Source organism: Plecotus auritus (genome assembly GCF_963455305.1).
Source record: "Plecotus auritus genome assembly, chromosome: 3".
NCBI classification, from domain to species: domain Eukaryota; kingdom Metazoa; phylum Chordata; class Mammalia; order Chiroptera; family Vespertilionidae; genus Plecotus; species Plecotus auritus.
In genome coordinates this window covers 222192460-222211890 of record NC_137772.1, presented here as the reverse complement: position 1 = coordinate 222211890, position 19431 = coordinate 222192460, and the positions used below count along the sequence as shown (strand labels likewise).

Genomic DNA, 19431 nt, shown 5'->3' with positions numbered 1-19431 from the left:
CAGGCCTGGAGAGAAAGAGAGAGGCAAGTGCTGATCAACAGCTGCCACAGAGGCTATGGATCAGACCCTGCTTCTCTCTTCAGGCCTCTCTCCAGGCCTTATTCACAGGCCCCTCAGCAGTCAGTGCTGGGTCACCGTAACCCAGCCACGGCAACCCAGCGTTGACTGCAGGACTGACTTCCGGTTGGTTGAGCCTCTGGTCATGACGGACCCAGGGTTTTTATATATTAGGACTAGAGGCCTGGTGCATGAAAATTCACGCACGGGGGCGGGGGGTGTCCCTCAACCCGGCCTGCACCCTCTCGCAGTCTGGGACCCCTCGGGGGATGTCTGACTGACGGCTGAGGCCTGATCAGACATCCCTCTGGCAGCCCAGGAGCCCTTGGGTGATGTCCACCTGCCGGCTTAGGCCCTTAGTCAGACATCCTTAGCGCTGCTGTGGAGGTGGGAGAGGCTCCCGCTACTGCTACTGTACTGGCCAGCCATAAGCTGGCTTCTGGCTGAGCGGTGCTCCCCCTGTGGAAGTGCACTGACCACCAGTGAGCAGCTCCTGCGTTGAGCGTCTGCCCCCTGGTGGACAGTGCACGTCATAGCGACTGGTAGTTCCCAGTCATTCTGCCATTAGGGTCAATTTGCATATTACTCTTTTATTATATAGGATATAGGAGGATTGTGTGTGTGTGTGTGTGTGTGTGTGTGTATGCCACAAATCATTTTATAAATTGCATTTATGAAAAGGTGCATTATTATTTATTTTTAATTAATCATTTACAGAAATCAATAATAACTTTCTGTACAAGACAAGGTAACATTTCAATTTGAAAAAAACCTGACCTTTGATATGTTTTAGTAATTGATTCATAAATCTTTCCAAAAGGAGAATCAAATCCATGGGATTTTTAAGTAAAGTTTTTTCCTTTGGAATAATTTTAGACTTACAAAAAGTTGCACAGATAGTACAGAGAGTTCCCATATACCCCTAATGTTAGCATCTTACATAACCATGGTACATTTGTCAAAACTAAGATATTAACATTGGTACACTACTAAGCAAATTCCAAACTTTATTTGGATTTTATCTGTTTTCCCATTGATGTCCTTTTTCTGTTCCAAGACCCAATCCAAGATACCACATTGCATATGATTTTTAGATGCTGAATCAGTAGGATCCCAGAGAGAATTCACTTTCTTTTTCTCAGTTCCACTTTTTGTTTGTTTTAAATCTAGATTTGAATTTCAGCAGGTCCATCTTTCTCTGGTAACAAACGAATGGACCTTTCTGGATCCTTTAACCACTGTTTCCATATTGACAACTTAGAATTTCAGGAGCATACTTTCAACATCCATTGTATATTTAATTTTATCAATGAACTAGAGTTCCGATGCACGAAATTCGCACACGGGGCTCGGTCCTCACAGCCCCGTGCAGCCTTGGCCGGCCCTCACAGCCCCTCGCAGCCTCAGCTGGCCCTCGCAGCTCTGGCTTCGTCCAGAAGGTCGTCCAGGAGGTCGTTCGGCTGTTCGGTCTAATTAGCATATTAGCTCTTTATTATATAGGATGCGTAGCGATTCTTCTCCTTTCTCCAAGTCTTGCTTTATACATACTAGCTTGCCTAGAGTCTGGGAGCAGAGAGTGTATCTTCGCTGACTACATGTTCCAGAACTACCTTTCTAAAGGAAACAGTTCTCCTTTCCCTTCTTTTGCAGTTCGTCCCTCCCCTCCCCCTTTCCCCTGTCTTCGATTCTTTCTCTGATGTTTTTTGGTCTCCACTTAAAGGTTGATTCTGTAAGTATATTGCATTCACTTGGAACTTATAAAATATTCATATAATCAACTCAGTATACAATGCTTGCCCCTTTCCCCAGAAATCATAGTTAGGTTGACAGTAAATCCTTCTGCTGAAGGGTAGAGCTAATTATAGAATACGTAGAGCCTTTAAAATGCTGTTGTTTATGTTAAAAGCACAAGCCAAAAATACACTTTTGGTGTAGTACACTGTGCTAACCCATTCAGGCTCGCTTCCCAAGTCGAAGGAAGAAAATTAATCATGAAAAGGATCAGAGAAACTTAGTTTAGAAAGTTTGAGGAAATTATATAGAAGAAATAGAAAAAAAATCCAGAGATGCTGTAGGACGGGGTAAGGATTGAGAACTAGGGAGCATCTTTCCAGGCTGTATCAGGAAAGGCATGTGGGAATTTATAGTAAGTAGGGGCCCAGAGTAATGTTACTTCTTAGGAATGACATCAGGGAATTACTTGAAACTTTAATAAAACTGACCCTGAGGATAAAATATTTTTCAAGGCCCTGTTTAATATGTTCATCAGTCTTACCCCACATAGAAAGGATCTTGTTTCTCTTTCTTTGTGACTTCCAGTGTTGGTTAGTATCACCTTTGCACCTAAAAAAAATAGATAACTATTTGAATTTTTATTGCTTTTAAGTTTTATTGCTTTTAAGAAATCAACTTTTTTATTATTTATGCACATATGTGTATCACACATAAGACCAGATGATTGGAATTTGGCAGGGACCTTTAGTAGTACTGCATGTGTATTAACTAAAATGGAATTTTCCTATGGCTTTTTAAGTAAAATTCTGTATTACAGATAACAGTATTTTTCTTATAGCATTGTAAATTACTCATTTGAGTCTCTTTTCCCCCATTAGGTTTAAAAATTCAACAAGGATGAGAACAGTGTCATATTCACATATGAATCTCTAGCATTCAACCCTCGCTTTGAGAGTACAAAAGATACTTGAATGTATGAATTGAATCATGGGAACAAACTGCTTAGTTAGGATGTAGTGTCTGAGTATGTTTTGTTTGAAAATACTTTTCACTCTTTTAAGTACTTATTTGATGGTTGTTTCCCCCACAAAAGTATGAACTCCACTGAAGGCAGCTATTAAATTGGTCTGGTCACTACTGTATCCCCAGCAGCAATCAGTGTCTGGTGTGTATAGTAGACCCTCATATTTCTTGAATGAATGCCTAAGGAAAGTTTTGACAAGGAACTAAGGAAGATCTGAATAAGGCATGATGAATATGAATTGAATAGATGTGCTAACCAACTAGTGTGCGAACCCTAGAGCAACTAAGCAAATATGTGTAAAGAATAAATGAAATTGTGTGCCTTCTCTTACTTATTTTCATTCAGCTTACTGAGCTCTCTGTTTTTCAAGGAGTTTTAGTATCTTAAACAATTGACTGTATGGCAGTAAAGAGGAAATGTGAAAAGTTAATTATCACAGAATATTAAAGGAGGGTCCGACCTCTCTAATATCCTTTATTCTTTTCTTATAAAAGATTGATCATAATCTGTACTTATTTATATGTGATTTGATGTCTTTTACCCCAATTGAACTGAAAGCTTTGTGTGAGCGGAGACCACAGGTGTATCCAGTACCCAGCATAGGGCCTGACACATAGCACAGGCATACCTCAGAGATATTATGGGTTCGCTTCCAGACCATTGCAATAAAGTGAATATCACAATAAAGTGAGTCATAATCCCTTTTGCTGGTGGAGGGTCTTGCCTTCAATTTGTAAAATAAGAAACACAACCAGTACCATATGATTTCACTCATATGTGCATGGAGAGCAGGCTCACAGTTGTCAGGGAGGTTGTGGGGGGGAAGGGGAGGGATTGAGAAAAACCCCCCCACTATATTTGTGAAGTGCAATAAAATGAGGTATACCAATAGTTGTCTAGTAAATATGTGTTAGATGAATGAATGGAGAACTCTCTCCATCCCAACTCCCAGTTCCTATTTTGGTGATGCTGTAAAGTAACTCAGACAGTAGAACACGAGGACTACCCTCTTCTGGGGGCACCCTTCACCTACTTTTAATCATACATTCTAAGAATTAAGCTAGTTGAGTGTTCAGAGAATAATAGCCTTAGGATCTGAGTGATAGGTGATGTGGTTTTACAGTTGGGTGTCACTAAATGATTTTTCAGGCATGTAGGATAAACTGAAGTATAAAATACACCAGTAAAGTAGGTATAATTCACTGCTGCAAAGGTGGACATTCTAACATCAGCATGCTAAGCTCTAAGGCTGAAATCCGCACTGTTCCTCCTCCCGTCTTCCCGAGTGGAAGCCACAGCGCTGGGCTTGAGAACACTGCGCTTATTTTGCTTTTTCTTCCCAGTCCTGATTGACCCGATTGTTTTGATGGCATTACCCCTTGAATACCATCAAGGTGCTTTCATATTCCTACAGGGCAGAAATACGTGATGTTCATTCATTTGCTTTGATTTCTCAAGTAGCCAGTTACTCAAATAGCAATTGATCACTTTTGTTTGAAACAGGTGGAAAACTTTATTATTTCCTCTTTATGGCCCAGTTTCTTTTCTTTTCATTCCAATCCTTTTCTGGCAGGCAACTCAGTTGATTTACCATCCATTAGCTTTAAAGACATCTGCTCATCTATATATAGGCTGCTCGCACAGAACCACTTAGAAACAGATGATATATTAAACTTGTGGAATTCAATAACAGTGAACATAGAAAGACTTGTACACAAGTAGGTATTTTTGTTTAGTTTTTATTGATTTGGGGAGTGGAGAAGAAAACTAAATGTTGATGTATGTTAAACAGAGAGATTTCGTTCAGTTCTTACTTTTTGCATCTCCTTGGTCTAGCACTGTCTGTGAAAATATTAATTTGAACTAGTGTTGGGTAATTCTTGGTGAGGGTGGATGTGCATTAAATGTATGGCCTCTGAAATATACTTCTGATTAGGGTACCTTCTGCAGCTAATACAGAGCATATGCCTTGTAATGTTATTTACTGAAAGTGAGTTACTAAATGATTTCTTCTAAAATGAATAATCCTTAAGATCTGGAAACATAAAAGCATTATATTTAGTGTTTAAATTAAGAGAGAGTAAGATATATTAAAGAGGATATTCATATAAATAATTTATTTCTTTGTAGTTGAAATCTTAGAAAAAGGATCATTGTATGTATACACAACACACACACACAGAGGCAATCAGATAAAGTATAAAATAAAGTATAGGTTGACTACCATAATTCTGAGTTTACTGCTTAGGTCTTTTCACCCTCCTTATAAAGATTGTTAGAGTTAGTAGGAGAGGGTTATGCAATGTATAAAACAGGACATACCTACAATCAAGTTGTGATACCCAAGATAATACTGATGCAGGGCAACTTCTGTTATTTGAATGGGGAACTTGGTCACATTTCAGATAAGCATGGAATTTGGAGTTAACCCAAGTTAACCCACTGAGAGGGACAAGATGGAATTTTCAAATAACTAAACTTTAATTTCATTTAGTTTTAGAGATGGAAAAGGTTTATTCAGTAAACTTTCCTCTTTGAACTAGAGTTCTTAAAATATAAAGCTTAAAAAGATTTTTACTTTGCTCTCCATAAAAAACTTGAATCATAGACTCAAAGTTTTGCTTTCATGAAGCAAGAAGTTTTTTTTAATCCAGAAGCTTGCATAAAATAGTCCTGTGGCCTTACCTGTATATGTTTGGGGTTTTTTTTTTTGGAGGGTTGCTGATTGATATTTCAAAATTATTCTTGGCCAACAGCCATAGTTCTCATTTCTTTGAGGTGTTCAGACTTATTGAATTACATTAGATTTTCATATTATCTGAAATCAAATTAATTTCTTGTATTTTATACTTTTCTAATAGCTCATCTTACAGTGGCGTTAGAACTACTATAGAAAATGACAGATATTTGCCCTTTTCCCCTCTTTATCTTGCTGGCACTTCTTTCTTTCATCTAAGGAGACATATGGGTTAGTTAGTATTAAGTGCCCACACTTTTAGTCACAGGGCCTTTTTTTTTTTTTTTTTTTTAAATAAGTTAAAAACCTGTCAGTTACTTAACACAGGGCTGTCTCAGCAACACTTAACTTCTAACTATTATTATTTGTATTTTATTATTATAATTGTTATTGTTACTGATCTGAGGTTATAATTTATTCTGAAATCAAGTTCCTAGATTCATTTAAATTTGTTTTATTGAAGTTGATCACCCAAACGTCTTTGACCCTGGCCTGAAGTATCTGTTTTCCTCAGACCTTTTGTCTCTCTCCAGAGAATGAACCCAGGTGATCACATTCCATGCCTGTTATCTCAACAGCACAGGGTTCCAGAAGACCCTGGAGAAGCAGAGAGTAAGGGGCCCAGGGTCTGGAATCAGAATGCTTGGGTTCAAATCCTGTTACACTTCTTATTAGTGAAATAACCTTAGGTTAATTACTTAATTTTTCTGGGGCACATTTTCCTTATCTGTAAAATAGGATTAATAATACTCCTCTTGCCATAGGGGGTTTTGAAGAGTAAACGAGTTAAAACATGAAAGTACGTTGAACAGTGTCTGGCACAGAGCATATAGCCTGTAAATATTAGCTACTAGAGTGGCTATCGCTGTTTATACCTATTTTATTCTGCAAGGCTTTGCTTTTAACAGTGTTAAGTTGTAAAAGAAAAAAGAAAGAAAATATATAATTATAGCTATAACCTCCTGATTAGATTTCTTAGACTGTATGTATCATCATTTTGAGATTCAGTTCAATTCAAGAAACAATTATTAAATGCCTACGGTGTATCAAGTGCTATGGGGGGGGCATACATTAATAAGATATATTTCCTGCCCTCCAAGAGGGTATAAACTGGCAGGAGAGAGAAAATATATTCAGAGGGTAAGTATTACACAGGGCAAAATATTACTATACCTTTTATTTCAGATAAAAAGTAGCTCACAGTAGGCCTAAGGCCCTAATTCTGAATGCTGGGGACTGAGTTGGGAAGGTCAGGTGAAGAGGGTAGACATTTTCAGGTGAAGTGAATAAGGAGTTGGAAAAGTGCATGGTACTTGAGGAAGAGTAAATTGGACAACCTTCATTGGGGGGACTTAGAAGGAAGATACACAGTACAAGGAAGGACACAAGCCAGTGAGCTAATACTGCAGCATGGGAAAGCATAGTGCAGAAAACTTTATAAAATAGGAGAGCAGCAGAGGGGAAGGAGATGAAGTGGCTCAGAAATTTTAATATTAGTACTGGGAAGGATAGTGATGCCATTAAAGAGAAAAAGAATGGGAAGTGGATTAGGGTTTTGGGAGAAAGACAAGTTCTACTTAGGGCCTGCTGGATTTGAGATCTAGTCAGAAGCCTAGTTATGAATGTTGGAGGCCTTAAAAACGGCTCTATGGATGGGAAAGACAGATATTAGGGTAATATGGTTCCTATTAGAGGCAGGTCCCTCAGATGTGACTTGCAGGGACCTTATAATTAAAGAATTATCATGTAAGGGTACTGTCCTTGGTCCATGGGACCCTTCTGTGAAATTTTTGAACATTTTCTCACCCAGCCTCTGAATGCAGGCCATGACATGCATCATCATTATGCATGGTGTGCAGTGATAATACCCTCTAGGTTTCATTGGCATTTGAAGTATAGATCATTGAGTTTTAAGTTTAAAAAAATTCCTAATAAGTTGTCCCATTAAGTGGTGTTGCCAGAGTGGAAATAGGACAAACACCTGTCCCCCCCCACCCTAGCCTCTGTGCTTTAATAATCTAGTTGGTTGGTGTTTCACCTCAACAGAAGAGGCTCTAATAGGAAGAAAAGAGTTATATTAATGGTAAGATATTTTCTGGTGAAAATAGGTATGATTTTTAGATGCAGATGAAAAGATTTTACCAATACTTCCTGATCTGTGTGAACAACTGTATCATTCACTGTATTTATGGTGGTAAACATTTGCTACCGGGAAGAAAGTGTAGAATACCTGGGAAGCTTTTTCTGCTGGGTAGTGGTCCTCATATTTTCTTTGAGTTAAGCATTTGTGTGTTTTCAACCTTGAGAGGACAGTGTTGTAGGAGCTTTTGAGCAAGAGGCGAGAGTTTGGTACTTTGTGGATTGTTATCGCCCTGCAAGACCCTTTGCAACTTCCTCTCGCCGCCCACAGCAGAATACGGAAACCCTGCTGTATCAGGCCACTTCTGCAATTACAGTCACAATTCAAGGGGATCCTTCTTTTACACTACACCCTTCTGTTTTGAGATTGTCTTTGCATTTGAAAATGTGTCTTTTGTGGTGGAATGCCCTACTGAGCCTTCATCTCTTCTCTCACTTTGCTGCCCTGCAGTGCTGCAGTTGAAGCTCCAGCAGCGGCGGACACGGGAAGAGCTGGTGAGCCAAGGGATCATGCCTCGTAAGTACCTCTCTCTCTTTCAGCATTTGGCTGAGTTGCTTTTAGGACATAGTTGTGTGTACCCGGTATGGCACAGAAGGCGTCCCGACAGAAAACAAGGGCAACAGGCTTCATCTTTCACTCTTCTTGCTTGTGTTTTTCCCAGTTCAGGACTCTGCATCACTAAGAGTGAAGGTAACTGCCCTATGGATTGAGTTCATTGAAACCAGCAGCAGTAGTTTTGATGGTGTCAGCATTAGCTTTTGAATGCACCTTTAAAAGGGTTACACTTCCACGCCCTGTTACACTTCCCTTTATTGGAGGAGCAGATCTTGAGCCTAAGTATTGTGAGGAAGAACCTACTTCGTGCATATGATTTGCTTTGTGTTCAAACTCTTTTCTGCCTGGTGTTTTGAAACAACAAGAGTTTTTCGTTTTTTTAGAGTGAGACCCTCAGGTACTCCAGGCTGGCCTGGGTGTGAATGTGCTTGGATGAGACTTAGCTGGGTGGTTGCAGAGCTGGGGGCAGAACTGCATTACTCAGGGAGAAATGAAACCAACCTTGGAATCTGTTCGAAGAATAATAAAATTTGCTTCTCACATTAATAATATTCATTACAAACTGAGTGGAAGCTGGAACCAGCAAGATTTTGCTCTTTTTTTTTTTTAGATTTTGCTCTTTTTGACATTTTTAAGTCATCAACAGTGGGCTTAGACTCTCCTTTCGTTTTTCTTTGTATGTTATTGCTACTTGAATATACCCTAATACAATAAAATATAATGTCAGACAACAATTCCTAGCTTCACAGTAGGAAAACTGATGTTTTTCACATTAATTCAGTGCCTGCTCACCTGCTGCCACTGTATTTTCCTAATTCTCATTCATTCATTCACTCAAATACTTGAGTGCCTGGTGTATGCCTGCTGATACAGCAAGATAAATCCAGCTCCTGGTCTCGGGAGTCTTTTATTTAGAAGAATCTGGTAATTAACAAGGAGACAAATAAACAAGATAATTTCAGAGCATGGGAAGTGCTATGAAGTAAATTAACTGGTTGGCATGTTAATAAGCAAAAGAAATGAGATGGGGGTCATTTTGGATAAGATGGTCAAGAAAGCCCTCTCTGAATAGGAAATATTTGAGCTGAGATCTGAAGGATGAGATGGCGTTAGCCATTTAAGAGTAGGAAGAGGGCCCTGGGAGAAGGAAAAGCAAGTATAAGGGCCTAGTACAGGAAAGGGCCTGGCATATTGAAAACCTCAAGAAGCTGTTGTGGCTGGGGCCTGGTAAGTGAGAGGAGAGCAAGGCCAGTTAAGATTGGTAAGGTGAACAAGACCAGAATGAGGGCCTTACCAACCACACAGGAGGTGGATTTTATTTTAAGTACAATGGGAAGCCATTGAAGGCTCTTAAGCAAATGAGGGTGGGATTTAATTTTTTTTTTTTAAATATATTTTATTGATATTTCACAGAGAGGAAGGGAGAGAGATAGAGAGCTAGAAACATCGATGAGAGAGAAACATCGATCAGCTGCCTCCTGCACACCTCCCACTGGGGATGTGCCCGCAACCAAGGTACATGCCCTTGACCGGAATCGAACCCGGGACCTTTCAGTCCGCAGGCCGACGCTCTATCCACTGAGCCAAACCGGTTTTGGCGGGATTTAATTTATGTCATTGTAATGGCAGGTCCATTTCTGAAAGCTAGAATTATGTGACAGGTTTAAGGAATCTGGGCTCTATTTCTATCCTAAGCATCAGCCAGGGGACTTTAGTGTCAAATTCATCTTTTTGTTTATTGCAATGAACTACCAAGCCATTTACCCACATTATACTGTCTTATTTTCTGGCCCTCCAGTACCCCCAACCCTTAAAGTGCCAGATAGAGCAGATGGCTTGTGCAGTGGATCAGTAATGGGATGAGGTAGGGCAGTGTTGTGCTTTACAGAACACTCCAGATCTGCCAACCTACAAACCTCTATAGAGGAACAAGTTACCAAGGGTCTCATCTCCTTGTTCCATTCACCAAGAACATCAGGTGTTTAGCCGCTACTTTGTGCCCAGGGTAGTCCTAGATGCTACAGAGCAGCGGTCGCCAACCGGTGGTCCGCGGACGACTGGTGGTCCGAGAAGTCCAAAAGGTTGGCGACCGCTGCTATAGAGATTAAAGAAATATGTCATGGTACCTGCCCTCAAGACATTTAATTGTTTATTTGGGTAGCTAAAACTTACCCGTACACAATATAAGGAGCAATTCATTGCTGATCAGTGGATGTTGACTGTAATTACAGTACTAGTTTTGAGAGCATACTGCTACGTCTCAGAATCTGTAAGATGTTCAGGATCTAAAAGCCATGCAGAGGTGCCCTGCAGTCTTCTTCCTGTCTTTCATTTGATACCAGGGGCTACTGGGGATCATTGTTTAATAGGATTTATTGAATGTGATCTCTTTGCTTAGGACTAATCCTGCTTCAGTTATTGCAGTTATCTGCTTATGTGTTTGTTTCTCCAGCTAGACTGTGAGCTCCTTGAGAAAGTGTCTTATTTATATTTCTGTACCCAATGCCTGGCACCAAATGAATGAATGGGTGCAAACATACAGTTGTAAAGTATGTGAGAGAGAGAGAGAGAGAGAGAGAGAGAGAGAGAGAGAGAGAGAGAGAGAGAGAGAGGACAGATACTACTCTCTTGCAAACTTGTTGAATTTCTGGACATGGAGACATGGAATTTGAAACAACACTCCAGTTCTGTCAGGAGGCTAGGTTCGAAAATGTTCTGAATATCTAATTGTATATTTTGGGTTATTCTCTGTATCTGTGACGTGAGAATAGTTGTCCTTCCTATAGGAATAGAAATGACCTGCTTCTGTGAGAATACTGCATCTTCCCTCATAGCAAGAGCCACCATCAGCTGTGGGCACAGTCTTGGTTTTCAGCTTTTCTAGTGAAGGAAGTAGGTAGCCAACGCTTAGATTGAGAGAGAATGTTGAGGCCTGGCATTAGCTTCCGGTATGAAAAACCCTGCTCATGTACCTGGTTATACAGATAGGGCCCTGAGTTCCCAACGAGGAGGCTCACTTTTTGCTAGCCCCCCCACACTGTGAGTAACCCTGCTTCCTCACCACAACCCTGCACCTGCTACCTTAATTCCTATTGTAATCTCCAACATTTTCCACCTCCCAGACATCACCAATGTCTCCAGTCTTTCAAAGAAAATATGAGCAGTGCTGGGGCAAACTGTAAATGACCAGAAAGTTGTTGTTGATTATTGGAGATTTGGAACCCTGAAAAAGTAACATTTGGTTTGAAGTGCCCACGTCCATTCCCATCTTGCTGGCCTGAGGAGTTTCTGGAAAGTGCCTTTATATTTCCCTTGGTTTTACAAATTAGGAAGTGGGTAGGGCCCTCAAGCTGGCGGAAAGGAGCAGTGTAGTCATGGCTATATTCTGCCCCTCATCCTTTATGTGTTCATATCTTTTATCAAATTTTTCTCATCCCAGTTTTTTTTTTTTCCTAGTTCTGGGAAGAAACCCCCCCCCCCCCACACACACACACACCTCATCTCCCAAAATACTTGTGCACAGTTCCCATGTAGGACTGGCTCTCAATTCCATCATGTCTGTAGGATACAGTGTCTCCAGTGGCTCTCTTGCCTTCAGGATTGGCCATGCTTCTCATACATATCATTCAAAGTTGGGATATGGCCTTTCCATAAAGTTCAGGGGATTAAAGAATCTCTCAATTCTGACACATTTCTCTCTGCTGCTTGATAAGCTCTGTTCATGGCATCCAAACTATGGGGTAGAGAAGTTGATTTCTGGTGTATTTTTAAACAGGATCACTTCCCAGAATCCTTCATTCTCATCATGTAAACATATGTTTCATTTAACACCACTTAAACCCTACCAAATACAGAGTGCCAGATAGCAAAGGATTACATATTCCAGGCCCTAAGCTTTCTTTAATGATGTCTGAAGCTCTGCATATCTTGAGGGAGAGGAGAAATGGCACAGACAGGAAGCTGGTGTTTAAATCCAAAGATTAAGATCAGGAATGCTTCTGTATTCAGAGTGAAGACTCATAGAAGAGATGGGTCTTGTGTGGTACACTCTGTTCTCAAACAAAGCATCCCCCACAGCCTTTCTCTTTTGACATTTAAAGGTGCACAAGATCATAAGGTTAAGGTGAAAATTAAGAAAAATGTTCTGGCAATGAAAGCTGCTGTAAAGGAATAACCTTTTAAAGGAAAACATGGCAGTTCTGACCCAGACAACTGAGAAAAGTCTCCTGTAATCTTTCTGGTTATGAGAGAGGACACTTGTTTGTCTCTTCCTCCTCTACCTTTTGTTATTCTGTTGTGAATCTTTGAAAAAAGCACAAAGTGACATGTTCCTGATGCTATAGTTAACCCTCAGTTTATTATTTTATCAAGTGCATGTAGTAGAAAAATCTTGGTACCTTGGCAGGCACATGAAGAAATTACTATTTTTGTCTTACAGATTCTCTAAGGACCTTGCTCTAGTTCTCGAGTGAGCTTGTTTTTTGTTTTTTTGTTTAGTTGTTGTTGTTGTTGTTTTTCATTTTAAATGGTGTTTCTGTGCACCCAGCCAGTGTCATTAGTAACATTTATCTCTGAATGGTTGGGAGAATCCAAAGAGTCTGAGGGGACAGCCAGTTAGTGTCAATCCACAGGCTTCACAAACTACCTTGCCCTGAAAGGTGCTCAGACAAGTCGCTAAGTGAAAAGTGAACAAATTGGCCAGCTCGTTGTGACTGGTTCGTGGGTCTATAAGTTGGCACCATGTATCTTCCATTGAAGCTGAAAACAGTGGCTTCATGTCATGAGTTCTTGCAGCTCTTTTTAATAAACTTTGCCCCATCTTCACTCCCTAACCTTCAGTTCCACAGTTTGATCTCTTTGTCACACTTCAGCTGTCAGTGTGAGCTAAGTGGTCTACACAGAGACTGTGTGGCCCAGTTGCACTTACAGCCAATCTCAGCTGTGATTTTACTGGACCTCAGGGTTAGCTGAAAATCTCCTGTCCATCTGACTGTGGTATTCGCTGCACCAAGAAAAAGTTTATTCTAATCCCTGAAAGAGGTTATTTAATGGCTGGAAGTAACAAGTTTGATTACTATGATTGATCCCTTTTTCTCTGAATCTAAATTCTTCTAAATAATGTTTTTATTGCTAATAACTTGGAGGAATTATTACTTATTCTTCACCAAATACACAAACTGAGTTTCAAGATTTTCCTTCCTGAGTACATATGGATCAAATGCATTTTGGTAAATATCTTTTAAAACGAATTTCTGCCTTGGCCAATGTGGCTCAGATAGTTGCCTGGCACTATCTTAGATATAAGCTCCAAATCGCCTTGCTCTTCTGCAAATAACATCCCACTAAACTGAAGAATTTTATTATTTTTTTAATCCTCATCCAAAGATACTTTTCCATTGATTTTTAGAGAGAGTGGAAGAGAGAGGGAAAGACAGAGCGAAATATCCATGTGAGAGAAACACATCAACTGGTTATGACACTCATGGGAGTGTCGTCCCATGCACTGGAAGTTTGGAGGTTTGATTCTGGGTCAGGGCACAAACCGATGTTGCTGGTTTGATCCCTGATTGGGGTGCATAGGGGAGGCAACCGATCGATGTATCTCTCTCACATCGATGTTCCCCTCTCTCGCTCCCTTCCTCCTTCCCTCCCTCCCTCCCTCCCTCCCCTCTTCTCCCTTTCTAAAATCAGTTTAAAATTTTTAAAAACTAATTTCTGTTTTTATAATCCTTAAGAAGATAAAACAACCTCCTGAAGTTTGAGAGTTTCTTGTAATGAGAAAGAGACTGATTTGTCACTTTCGGTCCATTTTTATTAAGCACTGGGATGCCATGTGATTTAGTCCCCAAGTTTCCATGAATTTGGAAGAACTAGCCTCTACACCAGCCCTGCCCAATAGCACTCTCAGAAATGATGGAAATATTCTGTAACATTAGGCACACGTGCTGTTGAACACTTGAAATGAGATTAGCTTGAGTGAGGAGCTGGATTTTTAAACTTAATTCAATCCTAATTAATTTAAATGTAAATAGTCACAGGTGGTTGGTGGCTATTTTATTAGACAGTAGAGCAGCCTTGGGCAAACTACAGCCCGCGGGCCGGATCCGGCTGTTCTATCCGGTTCTCTTGCTCTCCCCTCCGCTCCTTTACTTTGAATTTATATTAGTTCACACAAACACTCCATCCATGCTTTTGTTCCGGCCCTCCGGTCCAGTTTAAGAACCCATTGTGGCCCTCGAGTCAAAAAGTTTGCCCACCCCTGCAGTAGAGTTTTAGACCTTACTCTGCCACTGAGGAACAAGGTGACTTTGGGCAACTCAGTTAACTCTTTTGAACTCAACTCCAACTTTTATAAAATGGGGATAGTAATGCCTGTCTTACCTACCCCACAGAATTGGTTTGGAGATATACGATATGACATGTTGTTCATGCTTTTGAAATACAGGCATTGTTATTCTCGGCAAACCAGGAGAGGAGCACTAGCTTTGATCTGCCATCTTGTGTATCTGAAAGCAGCTTTTAATATATATACACACACACATATATCACTAATTTCTGTCAAAACCGGTGTTTGGGAACAGGAACTATTTTCAATAAACCAAATCCTCCTTAATTCTACTTTTCTCCCTACTTGTGGAATTAAAAACAATTGCTGAAAATTGTCAAGAATCACAGAACCACTAATCAATATGGTTCTCTGTTAAAATTATTTCCTTTTTGGTCCTTTATGAGCAGGACTCATTTTATTTGCATGCCCTCTCTGTGGTAGTGGATGCTTCTTTTTTTAAACTCTCTTAAAACTAACAAGTGGCTGGATTAGAAATAATGGTTTTTATTTGCTTGTTTGTTTCTGGGCAACTTGCCAAGAGACAGAAATGTTCACCAGTGGGGACATAGTGGTGATTCCAGAGCAGATGAGATGGTCTGGTTTGAGGCTGAGTTGCCCTTTAAAAAACAACAACTTACAGATTTAAGATGACAAAATTGTAGGCTTCAAGGAACTGTCATTTTGCTTTTAAGTGAAGTATTAATAGTATTGAAGAGATGTATGTCTCAACGGAGATTTTGTAAATTATGAGTTTGGATGGGGACTAGAGTGGGAGCAGATCCTCATCTGGGCTGTGGTCATTTCCCGTCGGCTCCAGTCCACTGGGAGCTGCCAGCACGGTGTGGTCATCTCTGAACTGCTGTCCCTGGAACTCAGAAAAGGCTCCCTCTGGTCAGTGCCCTCAGGCTCGTGCTTCTTTCAGAGCCTCACTCACACATGTTCGTGTCATCCATTTGGCTCTTTTAGATACACAGGTATCTTTGGATGAAAGAACTAGTTTCGCCCTAACTGGTTTGGCTCAGTGGATAGAGCATCGGCCTGTGGACTGAAAGGTCCCAGGTTCGATTCCGGTCAAGGACATGTACCTTGGTTGCAGGCACATCCCCAGTAGGAGGTGTGCAGGAGGCGGCTGATCGATGTTTCTCGATGTTTCTGACTCTGTCCCTCTCGCTTCCTCTCTGTAAAAATCAATAAAATATATATATTTTTAAAAAGAGCTAGTTTCCTTTTTTGCTTTTGTTTTAATTGAAATGTAATTGACATATAGCATTATATTGGTTTCAGGTGTTATACTGTAACTTTTTTTTTTTAAAGAAGCAAAGAATCCTACGTCATTTAGATTATGTAAATGAGCACAGGAATGTGACTGTTTAACTGGAGTTGACTCCAAGTTTAAATGGCATTTGTAAACATGTGTTCTAGAATTGTGGCTAACCTGTTCCCTAGACTTGAAGCTGAGAGAAAATTGTGTTAGGCATGTGACCTCAGAAACTTCTCTTTTATCTCAGGAGACAGCCAGCTGGGTACATCAATCCCAGGCATTTCTGATAGATGTCACCATCCTTTCTCTCTTCCTGCTGTTGTAGGGTATCCTACCTCAGAGGTCAGGGACTAGGCTAGAACCTCCTCCTTGGCCAGTTGCTGACAAATCCTAAAATAGGACTGAGTTTGTATGTTCACATTCTGAGCATATTCACTGTTTAGTGCAAAGAAGGGTCCAACAGGGAGCTCTGTTGAATAAGCCCTCGAAAGTAGTTTTCTTGATATGAGTTCTTGATACAATTGAATGTCTAAAAGGTATGGTAGGTATTCAGTTTCACTTAATTATTAGTTTTGGAAATGTCTGAGATATCCAAGGCTGACTTCTTTTCATGATAGTAAATGAAGAAAAGGAATTTATAGTCACTTGTTGAAACTACTCACTGATTTTACCTAAACAATATAAATCCTAAAGCAGTGGTTGGCAAACCACGGCTCGTGAGCCACATGCGGCTCGCGAGCCGCGGTTTGCCGCTCTGCTGACGAATGAGTTTGCCGACCACTGTCCTAAAGCATTATACACCCAAGGGGGACCCCTGATAGATATATGACAGGGTTGGACATTTAAAATTCTTCAGTTTAACCCTGGCTGGTTTGGCTCAGTGGGTAGAGCATCGGCTTGTGGACCGAGGGGTCCTGAGTTCAATCCCAGTCAAGGGCACGTAGATTGGTTGCAGGCTCCTCCCCAGCCCGGGCCCTGGTTAGGGCGCATGCAGGAGGCAACCAATTGATGTGTTTCTCTCACATGGATATTTCACTCTGTCTTTCCCTCTCTCTTCCACTCTCTCTAAAAATCAATGGAAAAGCATCTCTGGATGAGGATTAAAAAAAATAATAAAATTCTTCAGTTTAGTGGGATGTTACTTGCAGAAGAGCAAGGTGATTTGGAGCTTATATCTAAACAGATGACTTAGGCATATTGATTATAGGGCTTCAGAAAGAGGGGAACCCGGCTGGAGGGCTCAGTTGGTTGAGCATTGTCCTGTGCACTGAAAGGTTTTCATTCAGTTCCCAGTCAGGGCACGTACCTGGGTTGGGGGTTTGATCCCCATGTGGGGAATATATGGAAGGCAACTGATTGATGTTTCTTTCTCACATCGATGTCTGTGTCTATGTGTCCGTCCGTCCCTCCCTCCTTCTTTCTCTCTCTCTCTCCTTTCTTTTCTCTCAGCATGCTCTAACTTGTGTGTATGTATACTGGGATCACGATTGATCCGGAACATGAGACTGGGCAATGGTTTGAAAACCAGGTATTAATAGGGCTGGCATATATGTCAAAGAGAAGATTGGAAGTCAGGTTCAAAATATTTGGGCCCTGATACTTTGGAATTCACTGTACCTGTTGATATTCATGCTATACATTGTGCACTGACCTTTTCTCCCCGTCTGGAGTCTCTTTCATCGTCAGTGAGTCAGGGGTGCGAGACTGGAACAGCTTGCACTTCTGGGAAGGTAAAGATTTAGCATCCTTGAGTCTCTACTTTTTATATTCATTCTTGGTACTCGGCTTTCCTGCTGATTTGGGTGGTGGTGACAGCCCTGGTGCCAAAACAGGGTGGTGGCAAGTCTGAGAACCAAAACAGGATGTGTATGAAGCACGTTTTCTGACTGTTTGGATCCTTGCTTGTCTCAGAATGTGTGGTCCCTTCCCCATACTCCACCACCCAAGCTCTTTCTTTGATTCACATGAACTTACTTCTGGTTTTCATTGTCATGGCCAGTATTTGGAAATGTTGACATAACTCTTTGGTTAATGGTCCTTGTTGCAGGATATTTTTGTAGGCATTTTGGTATGACAGCTAAAACCAGTAAAACAAAAAATGGAAGTCAAGCCTACTTAGCTTTCAGCATTTGACTCTACACATACTGTTTTCTTCAAAAGGAGAATGGCAGAGAGGAAAAAAATTAAAACCGTAACAATGCCTCAAGCTTAACAGAGCTTCTAGCAAATTATTTCCACTTTATTTAATGCTAAGTCATCAGAGTAGTTTGTGTAATTGCCATTTTGTGGATGAGAACACTGAGGCTCAGAGGGGTTGGGCGACTTGCCCAGGGTCACACCGCCACTAAATACAGGCAGATCTCACCCAAGTTTCTGGCTCCAAATTGCATGCTAATTACTGAAGACCATGGTTTAATGGTTCTTAATGACATAGGAATTTTATGAGGGTAGGCTGCTGTACTTGCACCAAAATTTCAACTTTGAAAATAGCGTCAAATCAGGAGCCTTAGTTGGTGAGGTAAGGTGAAAGTTGGTAGTGGGGGTGAGAGTAACCCTGTCATTTTTAAGTCCTCTAAAAAATTGCTTCTGAGTTGCTGCTGCTGCTCTTGTCTGCTGGTTGTGAGGCCTAAAGGCCACAGGCATGCATGCATGTTTCCACATCTGTCATAATAACCCTTATTTAAATCAGAGGTTCTTGATTTTTTTTTTTGTGCCATTATTGCTCCTTGGAAAATTTTACACAACCTCTCACTAGACTTTGCCCAAGCAAGTACCCCAAATTCAGCCCACAGTTTCTAGGGATTCACAGATACTCTAAATCTGGTACAGTGCATCCCAGGTTAAGAAGCTCTGCTCTGCCTGGATACGGAACCCTAAGAAAAATCATCTACATAATGGCAGTAGTCTACTCTAGACCCTTACACACCAGTGACACAGCCGACCTCTGTGCTTCATTGCTCAGCGGGTAAGTGACTCTCCCCACTTCCTGTACTGGCACCAGTGAACTCTTTGCTCCTCACTCGCTGCGTGCTAACACCAAGGACTACGTTTCTGTGCTGCCTTCCACTGATTGCAACTGTCATGCCCTAGATTCTAACAGCGGCGTGTGGAATCCATCCCTGCTGAATCAGGACCCCGCAAGGCTTGTGAGGAAAAGGGCAAAAAGCTTTGATCCATTGACTCAGAAACAAACGCTTTGCAACTCAAAGCACTGATCCTGAAAGGGGCTCAGGAGATTAAACTGTTTGCCAATTTATGAGCACCTATGCAGGCCAGAGTTGAAATTTTGAGTTAAGCTGTTGAGAAAGGTACTTTTTAGTCACTTTGCCTCTGGTGGTAGAGAATGAGCAAATAAAGGTCTTTACTTTCTTATCAGCAGTGTCACCTTTCCTCTGCATTTTGGACTAGGAAAACAGTGGCTTTTTAGTTTATTTTTATTTTTTTAAAATATATTTTATTGATTTTTTACAGAGAAGAAGAGAGAGGGATAGAAAGTTATAAACATCAATGAGAGAGACATCGATCAGCTGCCTCCTGCACGCCCCCTACTGGGGATGTGCCCGCAACCAAGGTACATGCCCTTGACCGGAATCGA

The 19431-nt window shown here is 40.9% G+C and overlaps 1 protein-coding gene across 3 annotated transcripts in view; it reads left to right on the top strand.

The window, feature by feature from the left end:
* Positions 1–19431, top strand: part of MRTFA (myocardin related transcription factor A) — a 200263-nt gene that overhangs the window by 150472 nt on the left and 30360 nt on the right. For all 3 annotated transcript variants that reach the window (XM_080659691.1, XM_080659692.1, XM_080659693.1), the window contains one exon: positions 8143–8208. In XM_080659691.1, coding sequence (XP_080515817.1) covers positions 8202–8208 — 7 coding nt within the window. In that variant the 5' untranslated portion in view covers positions 8143–8201. The remainder of the gene's footprint in view (positions 1–8142; positions 8209–19431) is intronic.